Source organism: Alexandromys fortis, unplaced genomic scaffold (assembly GCF_014885135.2).
Source record: "Alexandromys fortis isolate MF-2015 unplaced genomic scaffold, M_Fortis_MF-2015_v1.1 scaffold_10, whole genome shotgun sequence".
In the NCBI taxonomy this organism is placed as follows: domain Eukaryota; kingdom Metazoa; phylum Chordata; class Mammalia; order Rodentia; family Cricetidae; genus Alexandromys; species Alexandromys fortis.
Genome location: NW_026067895.1, coordinates 3429573 through 3449219, shown reverse-complemented (window position 1 = coordinate 3449219; position 19647 = coordinate 3429573). Strand labels below are relative to the sequence as shown.

The following is a 19647-nucleotide window of genomic DNA, read 5'->3' as shown; positions in this document are numbered from 1 at the left end:
CTCCAAGTATCCTTACACCTATAGCCACCTACAGTCAATTCCAGAAACAGCAGCACGGAGGCAGCACCCTGAAGAATGAGAAGTCATTTCCCGAAGTCCAGCTTGTCTCTGCCTCCTCAAACAGTCATCACTTTTACAAAGACAGATCTCTCAGACTATCTATCTATCTATCTATCTATCTATCTATCTATCTATCTATCTTCTTCATTACTATCCATATCTATCATCTATCTATATCATCTGTATACCTATTTGATGTGTGTCTGTATGTACATCACACGCGTGCAGGTGCCTTGGACATGGAGTTATAAGTCTTTTGAACCAGCTGATGAGGGTGCTGGGAACCAAACCTGGTCTTCTACAAGAGCAAGAGCAACATGTGCTCTTAACATCTGAGCCATCTCTCCAGCCCTGTAAGAATCACTGCTTTGGACCACCTTGCAGACAGAGCTAAGAAACTGATGAAAACAGACAACTTCTTTCCTGGCGCTGCTTGGTTACACGTTGTCTCTTCCACCTTGGTCCAATTCTTCACATTTAAATGTAAAGCTCATGCCTGTACCACAAAGAACTTGGGGTCACTTGGCTCCTTTATGCACATTGATTCAACCACTTCCACATTGTTTCTCTGCACTCGGCATCTGAGCCAGCATGTCAGGGCTGCTGGAGCTGGGACTTCTGCCCTAAGCTGTGGTTCTAGAAAGTAGAGAAACATCAATACATACTTACTTTGTTGGGTGTGCCTTACTGTGCGGTGCATTCCTTGCTCTTTTAAGACTGTGCAGTTTGGTTTTCAGGGAGCTTTGTATATTTTGGTGATTATTACAAAGGATTTCATGTACCTGCAGTTTGTCTTTCTTCATTTAGACATCTCTGTTTGCTTTCTCGACTTTAAATAAATGTTCTCTGGCTCCTACCTGTGGCATAATTTATCTATTTTACAGTTTCTCTTTTCTTTCATTTTAAATGCATGATTCCTATTTGCAAACACAGATAATGTATCCTTGCTTTTCCGCCACCTGGCTTCCGACTTTGAATTTACTCTGAAATATATGAAATATCCAGGAGTGGTCCTTTCACCTGTCTTGAGTAGATGAAGCCCACCCAAATGCTTGATGACGTAAGAGGAGCTTCTGAGTGCAGTGCATTCTGGGTCTCTATGATGGTCAGTCTGTATAACCTTGAGACTCTCAAGCCTGGTTGTATCTTTGTTTGACCTTTGTTGACAGTGACTTTTTAGTGTTCTTTTAATCTGTTTGGTTGGTTGGTCCTTTGGTCTGGAGACCCAGGGCACATTTCCATTCAGTGTACTGTTTAAAATTAGGCACGGGTACATGCATGAGCATGTGTAACCTCCAGCCCCCATTTTCTCCATCACTTCCTTTTGATGTCCTGTTACATTATTTGAATTTTGTTGTACTCATGTCATTCTTCCATGCTCCTGATTGTTCGCTTGGACACTTTGTAATTTAATGTTTATTCCAAGCATAATCTACTCATCAGTCTATTGCCAGGGGCTAGTCTGTTAGAGTTTCGTGTCTTTCTGTTTTTAATAGTCTATATATTTATTTACATTTTTCACTGGACCTGAAGCGCCACATCTGCAAGTTTTATTTCCATGTATTGCACTGGAGTTCAGGTATAGTGTTGGCATTTTTGTTCATTTGTATATTTTCCAGCAGAATTTTTATCAGCTGCAGTAGTTTGATTCTCTTTATACATGTTCATAAGGACATTAGATGAATATTTGTATACTTTTTTTCTTACGCTGTTAGTGACCCTATTGGAAAATCCTTAGGTCAATGGGGACAGGCCCTTGGAAGGGATTGTAGGACCACAACTTTCCTGGATTCCTGTCCCGAGATGTGTTCTATTGTATGTATGTGTGTATGTATGTATGTATGTATGTATGTATGTATGTATGTGTGTGTATGTATATTCCTGCTGTTTAAAATGGAGTCCTCACCAGGATCTCTATGTGCTCTATGAACTTTCAGCCATAAAACTAACGTAGCCTTCTTTTAACAAATAAAGTGGGGTTGTCTAGAGAGATGCTCTTCCAGAAGACTGAGTTTGGTTCCCATCACCTCCACATGGCTCTCACTCAACTATCTATCACTCAAGTTCCAGGAGATCCAATATTCTCTTCTGACCTCTGAGTGCACCGCATGTAAGCAGTGCACAGACATCTTCAGGCAAAATACCCAAAAACATAAAATCAAAGCAAATTCAAAAGGTGTGTGTGTAAGGTGTGTGTGTGTGTGTGTGTGTGTGTGTGTGAGAGAGAGAGAGAGAGAGAGAGAGAGAGAGAGAGAGAGAGAGAGAGAGAGAGATTAACAATGGTTAAAAGAAAAGAGGCCATGAATTTGAGAGACAGAAATAACATGCATGGGAGGGGTTAGAGGGAGAAAAGAGAATGGGGAAGTTAATTATAATTTCGAATGGTTAAAAAAATGCCAAAAATTAGCTATTCTGAGGTTTGTCATTCTAGTAAAGAAAAAACGATGAAAATACTATTCTTCATTCTGTGTGGTGCCTACTATAATGCCTAGGACAGGCAGGCAAAATGTTTGTTGAAGTAGAAATGCTAATTTAGTGACAAGCTTGATGATCATAATGTGAATGTTTCCCTAATGACATGAGACTAAACTAAGAGAAAATGCGTTGCACTTAATCTCGATCCATGTCACCTAAGAACATATATTTTCTGAGGTGTACTAGCTGACACTGAGCCTGATAATAATATGCTTTATGTTGGATTTTTCAAAACCTAAACTTGAAAAACATTCATCTTCCTTAAGGTCTGCTGCACAACATGAAGTAGCTATAAAAAAATAAAGTTGTAAGTATAGCCCAACAAATGTGATGGAAGCTGTTTAGATGGCACACGGAATGATTTAATAAGAGCTGATGCGTAACACTATTAGTCGTGATTTTTTTTTCTTCCTAGTAGCCATACTTCATTGTCCCTTTCTCAAAGCCTTTGGTTATTGCTGTGCATCCATTCTCAGAGAAAGCAAACCTTGCCTCAGTTCCTGGGGACAAACTGAATGGTCCGGACTGAGCCAGTCGTGGGACTTTTGCACCTCGCCAGCTAAACAGAGAGAGGTTCACCAGTGACCAGCTCAGCCAAACAACATTTGTTCATGGTTTTTTTTTCTCACAAGAGAAAAAAACCTTTTATGCCTTCTTTCCTTTTGTGAGGAAAAGAATATTAGAAGCTATGGCAATTATCTTGAAACCAGGAGACACGCTCAGAGAATAAAGGGCTAACAGCTAAGAGGTGGTGACTGAGAAATCACTCTTAATGATGTCAATCACTTGAAATCTTCCAAGTTTTCTGAGAAATAAATACTGTTAATTGAATTTTCCTGTCCTTGCAGCTCAAAACACTTGAAATTAATACAAAGCCCTTTCTAATTTCAAGAATTGACTGGCTAAACCCACTCTTTCAAAGGAAATTTTCTTCTTTTTTGTTTCCTCCTAACAATCTTTGAGGCACAGCCCTATGTTGTTAGTGTTTACTGTCTCCCTTTTTCCCTCTCTTGAAAGCTCAGTTCAGTGGAATAAAATGAAAAAATGAAAAGGGGGCACTTTTTTTTTCTACTGGCTCACATGAGCAGCCTTTTGGGTGCCTAAAACCCCACTTACTTCATGTATCATTGCCAGTTTCTGCTCTTGGGAAACCTTTCTGCTAAGTCAGAAGTGGATACCCAGATGTCCTACAGCAAGATGGTTTCTGCCATGCTTACTGTGCAGTACTTAAATTAGTCACCTTGGAGAGTTTGCTACCGGGGCAGGTAGAGAAGGTGACAGATGCTTGAGAAACCATCCCTAGGGTGTGTGTGCGTGTAGGTAAGTGCAGCTGAGGGATGCTGCTACCCTCTTGGTCCATGTAATCCTCTTAGCATTTTGCCTTTCCTTACTGAATGAGGACAAACTCTGCTTGCTACAGAAGCAGCACTTCATTTTACCCTGAGTTTGCTCCTCTAAGAGTTAGGGTTCCTGCAGAGAAAGTTAAAAGTCCTTGCCCTACAGAAGAAGATGCATCACCATATTTAGGGAGCTACTTTCATGGAATAATTTTCTGTAATAGAAGACACTCTGCCGGTAGCTATTACAGCAAGCTTTTTGGCTTTACTCTTGGAAGGATTCGACTTTTTTATTAAAAAGGAAATCTTTTAAAATTCTGCTTGGTGGTGTGGGGTAAATGATGACTGCATTTTCTTGTTCAATACACTTGAGTCTGCAGAGAATCTCACCATGTGAGGGAAGCCATCTTTCCCATAGAGTCCTTTATTGAGTATAAGATAAGCAGACACATTATGAAATCTAATCTTTTCTGAAGCCTTTGCTTCATGCCATTACAGACATCATCCTGGACGTATTATTGGCCTCTCTAGGCAAAATGTTTCATTTTCCTGGCATGGGACTTTGTAGATTTTTTTTCCAGCTTACATCTGCAGGTGGACAGTGAAAGCAAAGATGTCAGAGAGATTCAAGCAATTATTTTAGCTCGGTCTAGGAGGAGCAATATTGGAGTGGCCTTTTAGTAGCTGTCTGAATCGATTTTTCTTTCTGTCGGCCTGTGCTGATTCTCACTTTGCCCATAAGTAGACTTGGTTTGACTCCATCTCAACAACAGTACATAGTGCCCTCTTTATTCCTCCAAGCTTTATGTTCTAAGAAATTTATTCATTTTAAATTTTAATTTGACACTTGCAATTGTGTCTGTATCATCTTGTATAGGAATTGGTCTAGAATCTCAATTTTGCTTCAACTACACCACTCCAGACTGAGATTTATTGACTGATGCCTATAAAAGCCACTGTTGAAATTGGACTGTTTGTGATCATTGAATACAGGTCAACATAATAAGAACAAAAATTTAAAGAACACTATAAATTTAATGACACTTTCCTCATTGTTTTCCAAGACCACTTTTTCCTTCATAACTATTGCTACAATCTCTGATTACATGCATGTTTCATTTATTTTCTTATTTATTATTAATATGCTCCACTTTGAGCATAAAATTTGCAAAGGATAGGCCTTGTGTCTTTTCGTTACATCTTATAAACCTCTGATCAAGCCTTGGCTGGAAAATAAAACAGAGATCCACACACATGAGCAAATAAATGTTTGACAGTTAAAGGGGATAGACTTTCACACAGCTTCCATTCCCCTAGTGCTTAGGGAATAAAAGCATTGTTTGATAAGTTAATTGATGATTCTCAATTTTCCATTGATTGACCTCATGAAGGTGCAAAGGCAGTATGCATCCTGGAGAAGCCAGAATCCTAATTTTGAATTCTGTGGTTTCCTGGACTAGCAGTCACTGATCTTGAGGCGGTGGGACCTGGGACAATGGACCCAATCAATGAGGTGGACTAAAGTCTCATGCAAAAGTTTTATTCAGAGCCTCAGACAGTTTACATTCTGGAGGATAAGAAAGGTCTCACGAACTGAGTTGTCATGAGTTCAGGGTGTGTACAATCACAGGGACAAGCCACTCACTTTTTCCATAGAGACATATAAAGTATACTTTAAATATTTGATTGAAAAACAATATTTAATTGAAAAGCAAGCAATAACTAGTAATCTGAAATGAACCGATACCTATCCACTGCACCTGGGGGAGCAAGAAAACCGAGTCTAAGAACAAGTCCTCGTTTTTGCAGAAACTGAGGTTACAAGATTCTTGTCTTGTTTCCTTGGAATATACTCACAAGCACTTAGAATTATCATCACACAACCCCACTCCTCAACCCATGTTTGGACAGGAATACTCAACAGGATGCTTTCTAGAATACATTGAACTACAGCGACCAGATGGTCGCAAGGACCAGCAACCAATTTACTTTGCGTTGTTAAACTATGATGTCTGGTAGGTCTGATATAAACACTGTCTCTTTAATGATAACTTTTCAGTTTGCTATACTCATTGATATGAAATCCTGTTACAGACTGAGGAGTATCTGCATATCCTTCAGAAGGCCCTGCAGGTAGCACATCTGTAATGGACACATGATAATAACATACACATAGCATAGAGAATTCTTCAAGTCTGTGACTGAAAACTGCTAGTTTAAATGTCACTCACACAATCAGAGATCTGTCACCCCAGATGACATCCATTGTAACTTCATGGGCAGTCCGAAGTGAGAGCCATAGCACTGAGCCGACTCAACCCATGCTACTGGGAATGAAAACAACAACGCACTGTTTGCAAATCTGGATTTTGGAGTCAGGGTTTCCACGGTGTGGGAGAAAGAGTTGACAGGGTGAACTTTGACTGTTAGTCCTAACAATTTCCCCTTGGTCAGCTACCCACTAAAGATCATTATATGTGCTAGACCTCTTTTATGATCCCATGAAAACAAACAGATTAGTTAAACCTGAGCAATTAATTTTATAAGAATTAAAAAAAAAAGAATTAGAGAAGTCAAGTGGTCAAGTGTATTGGTGGATAACAAAGTTAAATTCATGATTTTTAGCAGCTAGTTATGACTCAAAAGGATTTTGATTAACCACCCATCCTATTCTGATATATTTACTTGAGTTAAAAAAAAATAGGAAGTTTGGGACTGGAGAGATGACTCTGCAGCTAAGAGTACTTACTGCTCTTGCATAGGACATGGGTTTGGTTCCCAGGACCACATCAGAGAGCTCATAACTACCTGTTGCAAAGGATCCCATGCTTTCTAGCATCCATGGATATTTGCATATACATGCCAATATAAATTCACACAGGCACACACACATATACACATTTATTATCTATATTTATATAGATTTTTTAAAATAGTAGTATTGCACATTGATTATATTATCCCATTTCCAGAGCTTCTCTATAATGATTTTTGCAGATTTCTTGCAGAAATAAATATATATGAGGTGATAGCATATTTGAAGTCATGATGAAAATTCCTCAGACCTTCAGAATAGTCTGAAAATTAAGTTTATAATCCCATACATCTAGAGAATGGTAAATTTCTAAAAACCTGGAGAGATCTTCTCTTAGTTAGTATTCTGTTGATGTGAAGAGACACCATGATCTCTCTAAAAAAATGCCTTTAATGGAGGCTTTCTTACTGTTTTGGAGAGTTAGTCCATGACCGTCATGGTGGGAAGCAGGCAGGCATGGTGCTGGGGCAGTAGCTGAGAGCTTGACATCATAATCCAAAGGCAGGAAGTGCCGGGGAATTTGTGTCCATGCATGGAGACCAGGAGTCATCCTTCAACTAGGTCAGTCTAGCTGGCCAGCAAGCCCAGGTATCCACCTGTTCCTGACTCCCCAGTGCTAGGAGGGCAAGCAACCACCCCCATGACTGATCTGTTTTCATGGGTTCTTGGGATCAGACTGAGGTTTTCATGCTTGCACAGCAAATGCATAACCAGCCAAACTGTTCCCTCAGCCCTCAAGTGCCATTTTATAAAACAAAAGTAATCAGAAACACTGTTCATGTTTTACACCAAAAGTTTGATCCTTTGTGTGTTGAGTTTAATCAGGTTGTGGTCCTTTAGGATGTTTTAGGTAGCGCTTGTTCTCTGGAAATGTGGGGCTTTCACATGTTATCTGTCACATAAACCTCACTAAGTATATGTAGCTGTACTGTTAGGTGCATCTTATCCTCTCTTCCTTGCCTGCCCCCTCCCTTCTTTCCCTGTAGGTACCACCTCCCTGACTCAGTTTTCACTTGTCTGTTAAGGCATCTACTCTACTAAATACCTTTAGTTTGAGGAGTTGGCTTATCAAAGTAGCCTTTTATGTGTACCAGTTTCACAAGATCTTGGAAGGATATATAGCCTTCAGTAAGAATCTGAGAGAAATTGAAATGTAAACCTTCGTGGATCTTTTTGTTTGTCTCTCTGATTTTATCTGAACATACATATGTACATGTGTACAAGAGATAACAGTCATGTTGACAAAACCTGAATGGTTAAAAGCTTGGGAGGATGGCACGCAAGAGTATTTCATCGATTGAAAATGGTTTTCTCATTTGGAAGTTCACTACCTATGCCTTTACATTCCATAAAAATATTGATTCATAAGCTAATATAAATAAAGATGCTATGTCAATAAAGTATATTTAGATATTTGCAAATGATAGTTACATTTTTCTCTTCAACCTCAAGAGTGTCTCCAAATTCGAGGCAAGTGTTTTGCATCATTTTTTTCTTCAAAACTCTTTTGTGGCCCTGAAATTATAATGATAGCAGAATAGCTGAGTTCAGAAGCCTGTTGGCCACTCTCCTTCAAAAGTATATTATGATTTAGAGATGGGCAAATGTCCTGCAGGTCCCTTGGCAGGACTTCTGAACCTCTAATGAGTAAAAGGAAGACATGAGTTTCTTCACTGAGTCATGCGTAAGAGAGACAGAGAGGAAAGTTTATAAGCATAATTTTGTAAACAACAATAAACAAAGAAATTGCATTTTAGAAAAAAAGAAGTTACTTCATGCTAATGTTCCCATTATTATTAAATAATGCAATCTCACTGCTTCAGAAAATCAGGTTTAAAGTACCAGCATGGGATTTGCTTCTTTTCTTATGGGTTCCTAAGGAAAACATTTTAATTGAGATCATCCCCAAATAAGCAATTTGCTAATTTACTAATTGTTCTATTTGGCGAGAGAGTGGAATATTAAGAACTGGTTCATGGCTTAGAGTTTCCCAGAAAGAAAGTCATGTGGTATAACTAAGTTTTTCTTTAACTCAGAATTTAGTACATGACTGAGAAAGGAAGACGATATTCAAATTGAGCCCCTTACTGAAAATCAGAGCAGAATCAAGGAATAGCTGATACCTACATGCCATGCACTGTTTCAAAAAAAAAAAAAAAAAAAAAAAAAAAAAAAAAAAAAACTACGGTTTTCCACTTCTGAACTATCCCCGTGGCAGAATGAGCTTCCCCACAGACCTGGAGGGGACAATGGCTCACCTGTCATTGTGTCACATCTCTTCATCATGAGTGCTGAACATTGTTAGAGACACGGCAGAATAATCAACATACCTTTTCTATGATTCCCTATGAAAGCTTTAGTCCCCACACATGTTCGTGTCTCTTCTATTAATTACCTTCATCAAATCTCTCTTCTATACCATTCATCTTCTCCTTCTCTGCTTTCTTGAGAACATAACCAAGGCTGGCTTCAAATTCCATATTTTGGCTGTTAATTCCTAATCTCCCTGCCTCTGTCACCGGTATGCTGGAACTACAAACAAGAACCCCTATATCTTACTATCTCTGTATTTTACGATTGATTTCTACCGTCTATCATAATAGCCTTTGTACATGAATCAATCTTCTTCAAAGAAATAAAATAAAATTGGAAAAAGAAGACGTTATTGTGAGGGATTGGCTCACATGCTCAAAGAGCCTAAAAGGTCCATGGTTTATTATCCAGAGGCTAGAAGACTAGAGAGGCCAGGGGTGCCATTTTATTTAGTCTAAAGGCCTGAGACCCATGAGTTCTGAGGTTAGGATTCCCATTCTAGGTCTGATGACCAAGAATCAAGCACCCATGTCCAAAGGTAGGAAAAAAAATAGATATTCCAGTTCAATCAGAAAATAATTTTACCTTTCCTGTGACTTTTGTTTTTCTGGTACCCTTGGTGTGTTGAATGATGCCCGCTCTATTGGTGTGGGCAGTGTTTCTAATGCTGTATATCTATATACCAAGAGTAATATTTGTCAGGATTATTCTCACAGATACATTAGCCAATAATCTATAGTAACCAGCTCTCTATGCATCTGTTAACACAGTCTACTGAAACAACAACAACAAAATACCAGTTACTCATCGTATCCAATAAATAGAGTCAATCCAGGGCTTGATGAGTATTCCTACTGGGAACTCTAGACATTATGCAGATGTTGAACAGGCTCCATTACAAGTGAGTTACACATCACTGGGACCTGAAACAGATGTGGAAACGGAAATCACTGGCATGAGCATTGGATAACTGAACATGAAACCACCAACTGTACCTGAAGATAGTGTTCTGCCAAGAGTACAGTGATCTTTGAGTTCTTTTTAAAATGACTTTATTTGGCGCATGTAGTTCAACCACGGTCCAGCCTCCAGACTTGTAAGACCTTCTAGTGATCTGCATCAATCCGCTATGTTGCTATGTGAATTTTCTGCAGTCTTTCTGAACTGGCTTCCTTCCTTTAGGTTGGCAACCTCATGCCTGGGCTCCGATTTTACCAAATGAGCATTCTCAGAATACTTCTTCAGCCTCGTGTCTTTCCAGTTGTCTTCTTTCCCATCTTACGACTTTCAACCTTTGTCCTCCAGAAGCCTGGGTTATTTTTAGATCAGAAACTGTCAGCGTCTCTCTGATTAGGAGGTCTTTACAAAGCTCTGAAGACCTTCCTCAGGCTCCACCTGCTGGTTGGTGAGTCAGCTGGTGTACGAGCTCCTTCGATGTCATTTCTCTAGGAGTGCTCTCAGCCTTCCCACATGCTCCCATGACTAGCGCTTTGTCCTTCTCCGGTTATAGGAGTTGCTTGTGTTTCGTAACTGTTCCTTTGTCCGAGACATAGACTAAACCTCAAGGACTTAAACATAGGAATCACGACAAAGCCACTGTAGTGACTCACATATAGTAACTGAGGAGGAATGACAGTAGAGGAGGCCTGGGTTGAGATCCAAACTTCTGAAGCCTGACACCTTTGTTTTTGGACTGGTGGTATTTGAGAATAGTCTGAACTGTTGAGTGTAGGAAGGCTCTGTGTGTATAAATGTTTGGTTTGTTTTCAGTGCCATGAAGATATCTACTAAGTTTTAGGAGTGCGGTTACTCTTTAAAATCAAGACCAGGTGATATTGCTGAAAGCCATTCCCCGAATACCACCATGAGACATACAAAGAGTTCTCAAATGGTAGACATGGGAGACAGACAAAGCTCCTCCAGAGACACAGTTGTAGTTGCTACTGTATTGTTTTGGTTAGTGGTATTCTGAAGTACTTATAAGATTGAAAAATTCTAATTTGAAATGAAGTTAGATTCGAAATTGAAGTGATGGGAGGTGTCCTGTTGTCTAAACCTCTCTGTTTTTAGGCAGGTTGACTCCTGGATCGTCCTCTGTGTTAGGATTTAAGAGCCAGATCCATTCTGTTTACTCTAAATTTCATCTGTTTTACCTTCCCAGAGATTTATAAGTCCTTTGTAATAAAACCTTTGTTTTATACCTTTATAATTTTTAGGCATATCTGATATACTACAGCCTCCTCCCTAAATCCATGTTTTTTTTCTGATGTTTCCTTGGTGTTATCTGGAAATTTGCAATTCCTGTAATGAACCTTTGTCAAAACTAAATTGTAACAGATGGGAGCTGCAATTTTAGCAGGGTTGTAATACTGGTAGAGAGTGAAGAAGTATTAATGATTTAAGGGAAGAAAAAAAATGTCTCACTAGTATCCCAGTAGGGGTTTGGACCCCTCTCTGTTCAGCTCATCCCTGTCTCCACACCCACCCATCCACAAGACTGCAGATGTGAAATACTCATTCACGTCTCCTCAGATGTCCCTACCAGTGATCCATTGCCCTTTCTCAGTTGCCTAACCTGACTCTCCAGAATGAGAAGACAATCCTTTCATAAGGTTACAGTGGACTGCCTGTCCTTTTCATTTTTTTAAACTTTATTTTATTATTATTATTATTAAAAATTTCCACCTTCTCCCCACCTCCCATTTCCGCCCCCCCCCCCCCCCCACTTCCCTTTTCATTTTTAAACTAAGATTTTTTTTTTCTAAGCAATTGGGAACACCGAGGACTCATATCAATGTGCTGTCACCAACAGCAGCAGGATCAGTATAACGACATTGTTGTGTTTCTATCGTCCCTGATATGTATGACTAGCGTTTATGTTCAAACAGCAAACACAGTTTGAATAATTTAAGCAACCTGACAAATCATTCAGCCAGAAAGAAGCAGACACAACTCAAATTCTGTCTTCCTCGTTTCCTTTTAAACAAATGTTCTTAGCTATTGTTGCTGAGTTTGATGGTTTGGAAAACCAGTGGACTTCCTTGGGTAATTTCATATTGCTATTCAGGTGAAGAAATTAGTTCAAGAGTTGGCTAGGAATAGGACATAGTAGTAGGTCTAGTATTGGAGGAGTATCAGTTCTACTCCTGTTGAGTTAGTACAACTCTTCGCTTCTAAATTTTACAAAGAACTTCAGGTATTCATACACTTTTCTGAGCTAACTTGATAATATTTCTATGCTGGTTAGTTTTCTGTCAACTTGACACAAACTAGAATTATTTGGGAAGAGGGAATCTCAACTAAGAAATGCCTTCATCAGAAGGCAAGAGTATGGGAGAATTAATGATGGGAGAGGGTCCAGTCCACAGAGGGAGGTGTTACTCCTGGGCAGGTGGTTCTAGGGTTATTCAAGAAAGCAAACCGAGCAAACCATGGGGAGTAAGACAGTAATAAATATGTCTCCAGGGTCTCTGCTTCAGTTTCTGCCTGGGATTCCCACCTTCAGTTACTGCCCTGACTTCCCTTAGGGAAGTGTATGACAGACAAACCCTTTTCTCCCCATGTTGCTTTTGGTTATGGTATTTACCTTAGCAATAGGAAAGCCAAAGAGAACAATTTCTTAATATGTCTCCAGTACATAGTTTTGCATATTTGATTATATTTTGTTATGAATATTATATAGTCAGAATTGCGGGCTTGTGTGCCGCTGTCAGTAATGAGCAGGGACCTCATCAATGGCTATTTTGAGCAGTGGTTATTTCCAATGAAAGCAGATTATTGATAACGTGTAACAGAAGTTCAAAGTCAAGAGTTGTGGATGCAGCTCAGTGGTTGGGTACTTGCCTGGCTTGCACAAGGTCCTCGGTTCTACCTTTAAAGACAGCAAAAAAAAAAAAAAAAGGCAGTTTATTAGGGGGTGGGACTGTTAGTCATTTTTCTATTGTTGTTAAGAGATGCCAAGAGCAAGGTAACTAGTAAAAGAGAAAATGTTGAACAGGGGGCATGCTTACAGTTTCTGAGGTTTAATACATTATAATAACCCTTGTGGGGAGCATGGCAACATGCAGGGAGGGCTGGGGCAGTACCTGGCTATCCCCTGGTCCATAGGTGGGGAACAGGGGACTGGCATGGGCTTTTGAAACCTCAGCTCCACTCCAATTGCACACTTTCTCCAACAAAGCCATACCTCCTAATCCTTTTCAAATAGCGTCACTCCCCAATGATAAAGTATTCAAATACATGAGCTCATGAGGGCCTTTCTTATTCAAACCACCACAGGGACTCTCAGAATTCAAAGAAGTTTAAAAAGAATGTGTTTCCTCTTCCATTTTCCTGATGATGAAGACATAAAAAAAATGTATGTTGGGGGTAATTTACTCGGGATATAAGCTATTCATTGAGCAAACCCCACAATATTCTTTTGAGGACACAAAAGCTTGTTTCCATTTCCTATGTTCAGTCTTGTTTCTAAGAACTTAGTCACCTGTGTATGGACACCAATGGAATTGCATTACTCAGAGATGCAGGCCAGTATAAAACCACTTTCATCAGGCTCTTCAGGAAATGGTGAGGTCATTCTCATTTAACTGCTGGGTGACATCAGTAATGCCCATCTTCTTTTTATCTGCGTATCTCAGGTGAAACAACTATGTTAGTAACATGTTTGGAAACCTAGGCAACTGAAATATTCTTTAAAAAAATCAAGGGTTCTCTTTGAGGATCCAGGGTTCTACATCTTGTTCACAGTAGATCCTTCAAGTGGCCTCTGATTTATTACTTGTCTGCAAGAAACGATCTAGGCTTTTATTAACCCGTTCATCCTCATCATATTTTTATTAGCAGTATCCTTTTCTCTTTGATATTTGGGTTGCATTCCATGTTAGATTACCAAATGAATACACCAGTGGCACAGTTCCCCGCTACCAGCAGTGATTCTGTGGGGATGGATGGGTGGATGCAAAAGGTAGTAACAGAATGTTTAAAAAGACCAAAGTTAGACTCAGCAGAAGCAGAGATGGAAGTGTCCCAAAAGTTCATGGCTCACTCGACCACACGTGTTTTCCATTGACGGCTGGTGTTCTTCAGCTTTCATAATTACAACTTCAAGCTGCACCCCTCCACTGTAGGATGCTTGTTCCATTTGTGGCTTGCCCATTTCCTGTGCATTTTCTTCCTTCAGCCCACCCCAGTCACAATGGGTACCACAGGTGCTCACAGCAGGTTTGAAAAAAAAATTAAGATGAAATAAGGTTGCTCCGTATTAAAATATTTGGTAAGAAGAGGCCCACAGGCTTGGCCAGAATGGGACAATTGGAAAAAAGGTATGTTAGCAATCTACATGGCTTCTTTTTGCTATTGTTTCTTTTAGCCAAACAAGTAACTGGCTGGATTTTGCCTAAGAGGTCAAAGCAGGAAGCATAGTGACAATTTTAAGGAAAATGAAGTTGAGGCTGCTCTTTCATTCTTAGTATATTGATTAATCAGCATTTACGAAATCCTAAGTTCTACTTAAGTCCATAGGTTAGTCAGGGAGACGGAAGCACAGGTTTCAGCTGTGAGAAGTACAGCACAACAGAAACCAGCAAGTGTGGGCTGGAGTGTGTGGAGCAAGTGCGCGTGTTCATGTGTGTGCCTGTGCTCCTAAGTCAAGTGCACATGTGCCTGTGCTCCTAAGTCAAGTGCACATGTGCATATGCTCCTAAGTCAAGTGCACATGTGCCTGTGCTCCTAAGTCAAGTGCACATGTGCATATGCTCCTAAGTCAAGTGCACATGTGCATATGCTCCTAAGTCAAGTGCACATGTGCATATGCAAGCCTGGGCTCCTAAGTCAAGTGCACATGTGCATATGCAAGCCTGGGCTCCTAAGTTCCTGGGAAGGAAAAAGAGAAGTCTTAGGAGGCTATGTTCATCCAGAGCTATGCTCAGGGAACTAGAGGGAGAAAGGGAACAGCATTGGTCAGTAGACAGGGTAGTGAACAGTGGGTGTCCAGGCCCAGAGTGCCCTTTCCTCCTTTTCTAGCTTACTATCCTCTGTGTCAGTCTGTTCAGCAGTCCCTACCTTTTCTCTCCCTACGCTTACCCCTTTCATAGTGCTAGCATTTGCTGCGCTGATCAGGACACTAGTGCCTGGCTCTTTCTTGGACCATCACTCCACTCTCTACCATCAAGTCCTCAACAGTAATATGGTTACATGCCTTGACTGAAGTCCCTTTCAGACAGGTCCCCTAAAGCAGTACACTCTGACCCCTCAGCATTCACCACCATATGGCTCTCTCTCTCTCTCTCTCTCTCTCTCTCTCTCTCTCTCTCTCTCTCTCTTTCTCTCTCTCTCCAACCCCTTCAAACCATAGTGACCATTCTCAGTCTTCTTCTTTGTTCATTTTCTGCTTTCTGCGCCACGCCTCTAGAATGAACACCTAAAATATTTTGGTTGCATCCACACTGAGCACGCAGTAAGTGCTCAATAGGATGTGTGTTAAGTCCATCACTGGCAGTGAGGACTCCACTATGTTTAGAACAGAGAAAGCTTAGCATCCCCTTTCCATTTCCTAAGCACTGAGCTATTTGTTTAGCGTCGGGAAGAATGTAGTGAGGGTGAATGGCGAGCAGTCACTGGGGTTGCTATGACGGTATCGAGTCACACATCTCACACATCCCTTCCTTGGTACTTCTTCTGAGTCTTAAGAGCCAGGAACACAGCCACCCTCGGGAGTGTTTCAAAGAGATGGACTTGAAAGGAGCAATTATGTGGGTTGAACCAACATTAGTAAATTATATCAGAAAAAGCTGCTGGCTCCATTCCGTTTTCAGTGTGTTTGGACATTGTAGCTCTTGCAAAGAGAATGAAATTTCTTTGCGTAATGAGCCAAGATGTTATGTTTTCAGCCTGGCCCTTGAAGCTCCCATATATATTTTCCTGGGTAGAGTGTCCATCTTGGCTTTGTACTATTCCCAGGCTTCTCTCAGTAGCTTTGAGTGACTCTGCCCTTCATTGAGTTTAGTGAAAGACATTTGGAGAACCTGTTGTTTGGAGCGCTTTCTTCCCTCACATTGGCACCCCTCTAGTGAGCTGTGCACGTGGGGCTCGAGTCAGTTCCAGTTGCCGCTGGATTGGTTCCTAGGTGTCTGGCTAAGACGTGTGAGCGTGTGTGCTCTTCATTCATCTCTAGGTTTATAGTGAAATGCAACAGGGGTTATTTACATCTCCTTAAGGCATGGTGACAATGAGATGCCCCTTATTCTGTTGACATACTAGATTTTTGAGAACTTCCTATGGTACCCAAACTGGTGCCCAGTACCGACCAGTTTGCATTTACTCTGTTTCCTCATATACCTCTCTTGTATCACCCAGTTACCTCTCAGGGGATCAGTGCTTCTCTTCTGATCTGCAGCAGACCAAATTACGGTCAGTTCAATACTATCGTCACAAGTGGCTAATTCTCCTGTCTGCTCACAATTCAATAATCTACAATGTCCATTTCCTTCCTAGCACTGCAGCGACAACACACATCCCTGCCAGTCAGACATGAATATTGAGGGAGCCTGGAAGCGAGGTTACACGGGGAAGAACATCGTGGTGACTATCCTGGATGACGGCATTGAGAGAACCCACCCTGATCTGATGCAAAACTATGTAAGTGCTTGTTGTGGCTGGAAGTCCTCCATCCGTGGAAGACTCCTGATGGGATGCTCAGAAGGTGGGGGAGCTGCCAACAAATTTAGTAGGAGTTATGACAGGTTCTGTACTTAATTCCCTTCTTGGGAAAGGAGAACCCTTGCAGGTGAGGAACCACAAGAGTGGAACCACTCTTCCACTTCCCCATGCCTCTGATGGTGTATGTGCCCTTCAGAAAGAAAGGTATTAGGAACCCAGTCATCAACACCATCTGTTGCCAGCCATGCCCACTATCCTCAACAATTCAGGGAGACAGACAGACAGCACTGCCTTTGTGCAAAAGAGCAAACTGAGAATTTTTCTCCAGTTGTTCTGCCATCCTTTTCTTTCCCTTTTGTTTCAAAAAGATATTTAATTTTCTGAAATTATACTGTGATTGTATCATTTATCCCCTTCTCTTTGCTGCTTCAAACTCTCCCATATACCCTTCCTTGTTCTATTTCAAATTTGTGGCCTCATTTTTATTCATTGCTGTTACATACATAAATATGTGTGTATATACATATATATCTATATATATATACATACATATATTCTTAAATATATAAATACAACCTGCTCAGTCTGTGTAATATTATTTGCATATATGCTTGGAGGACTGACCATTTAGTATTGGATGAGCAATTGATGCGCTCTTCACTAGGGTAGACTATTTCTCTAACTCTTGGCATTCTGTAGATACCTGTAGTTATTTGTGTAGGGTTGAGGCCTGTGGACTTACCCAGTCTACTTTCTGTTGTTAGCGTTGGTCAGCTCATGTTTAGGCAGCCATGATGGTGAGACTTTCTGGGGGTAGCTTCTGACGTTACTAGGAGATATAATCTCACATTAAACTCCCTGTGCCTCTGGCTCTTACAGTGTTTCTGCCTCCTCTGCCCCAGTATTCCTTGTACCTCCAGTGCAGAAGTGATTTTGTAGATGTACTCATTGGGACTGGGCTCCACATTCTACATTTTGATTGGTTGTGGCTTTCTGTAATGGTCTCTGTCTGTTGCAAAGAGACTTTCTTTTCTTTTGCCACCCAGTACTACATACCAATCAATTTCTTTCTTAAGATGAAAAGGAAGATTCATTTAGCTCTACTTTGAACAGGAATCAGTGGCTAAATTCACCCTGCAGACAAGCACATTCAAATAAACTTGCACCTCTTTGCAGCATAGAATTTAAAGCTTGAACTTCAATAAAGTCTTTTCAGATATGGGTAAAGAAACTAAAGACGGGAGATTGAAGTCGGTTATCTTGGATGAGATGAGATCAGAACTCTAGCTTACCTGTACCCCAGAAGGGATATCTGTCTTGTCACATGCCAGGAGAGCCTCTGTGTGCTTCTACCTGCTGCAGGTGATGGGACAATTTTTGCTTCGTTTATGTTTTCACTCTGAAAGAACATTCTCTAGGATTCCCAATGACAGTGCTATCCCAGTCCCCCCTTGGTGGCCATATAAAAGCAGAGAAAGCATTAGATTGTTCAGACCAAAGACTTGGGCTCCCATCTGGTTTCTTTATTTGTTTATTAAAATTTTTCCACCTCCTCCCCTCCTCCCACTTCCCTCCCACTTTTCCCACTTCCCCTCCCCTTCCCTCTCCAGTCCTAGAGCAGTCAGGGTTCCTTGCCCTGTGGGAAGTCCAAGGTCCCGCCCCCCTCCATCCAGGTCTAGGAAGATGAGCATCCAAACAGACTAGGCTCCCACAAGGCCAGTCCATTCAGTAGAATCAAAACTCAGTGCCATTGTCCTTGGTTTCTCAGTCTGCCTTCATTGTCAGCCACATTGAGAGAGTCTAGTTTGATCACATGCTCCATCAGTCCCAGTCCAGCTGGCCTTGGTGAGCTCCCATTAGATCAGTCCCACCGTCTCAGTGGGTAGACGCACCCCTCGCGGTCCTGACTTCCTTACTCATGTTCTCCCTCCTTCTGTTCCTCATTTGGACCTTGGGAGCTCAGTCCAGTGCTCCAATGTGGTTCTCTGTCTCCATCCATCGCTGAATAAAGGTTCTATGGTGATATGCAAGATATTCATCAGTGTGGCTATAGAATAAGACCAGTTCAGGCTCCCTCTCTGCTGCCCACGGAACTAGATCCATATCTATCACCATGTACAAAACTCAAGTACAAATGGATTAAAGATTAAATCTGACCATACTCAACCTGATAGAAGAGAAAGTGGGAAGTAGTCTGCAACATATGAGCACAGGAGACCAATTCCTACATATAACCCCAGTAGCACAGACAATAAGAGCAACAGTCAATAAATGGGACCTCCTGAAAATGAGAAGCTTCTGTAATGCAAAAGACACTGTCATTAAGACAAAAAGGCAACCTACTGAATGGGAGAAGATCTTCACCAACTCCGCATCAGACAAAGGTCTGATCTCCAAAATATATAAAGAACTCAAGAAACTAGACATTAAAACTCTAATTAATTCAATTAAAAAGTGGGGTACTGAACTGAACAGAGAATTCTCAACAGAAGAAGTTCAAATGGCCAAAATACACTTAAGGTCATGCTCAACCTTCTTAGCAATCAGGGAAATGCAAACCATCTGGTTTTTTTTTTCATGTCGAGACAGGCTCCAGGTTAGTCCCTTTACTTAAGTCATGTTTCAGTCACTAGCTCAGTGCTCTTTCAGCTCTGGCAGTCATGAAGAGGTGACAGGGCTCCTGTGTGTACAAAGTAGAACTTAACGTTGTGGCATCATGTATTGTGTTTAACTCTCCAAAACCTTTCAACCTCAGTGGACTAAAACTTATTTCCAGGAACACAAGCATTCGGTGAAGATGGAAGCAAAGATAATATTGGCTTTTATTAACCCTGGACATAGATGTAGTCATGAAGCATAGGGGATTGGATAAGTGCTAAGTGCAGAAATAAAAAATAACAGTGGAAGTGACCTTGTGAGTTGTCCTTAGTATTCAGGGTCTTTTTTCCTAACCATTTTGAAAGCAAACAAATCTAACTCTGGCTTCAGAGG

General features: G+C 40.8%; 1 protein-coding gene across 4 annotated transcripts in view; it reads left to right on the top strand.

Moving 5' to 3' along the window:
- Positions 1 to 19647, top strand: part of Pcsk5 (proprotein convertase subtilisin/kexin type 5) — a 411377-nt gene that overhangs the window by 109011 nt on the left and 282719 nt on the right. For all 4 annotated transcript variants that reach the window (XR_007594733.1, XR_007594738.1, XM_050158819.1 and 1 more), the window contains exon 4: positions 16492 to 16635. Coding sequence is in view for 2 of the 4 variants with exons in the window: in XM_050158819.1 (XP_050014776.1) it covers positions 16492 to 16635 (144 nt within the window). In the remaining 2 variants the exon portion in view is untranslated. The remainder of the gene's footprint in view (positions 1 to 16491; positions 16636 to 19647) is intronic.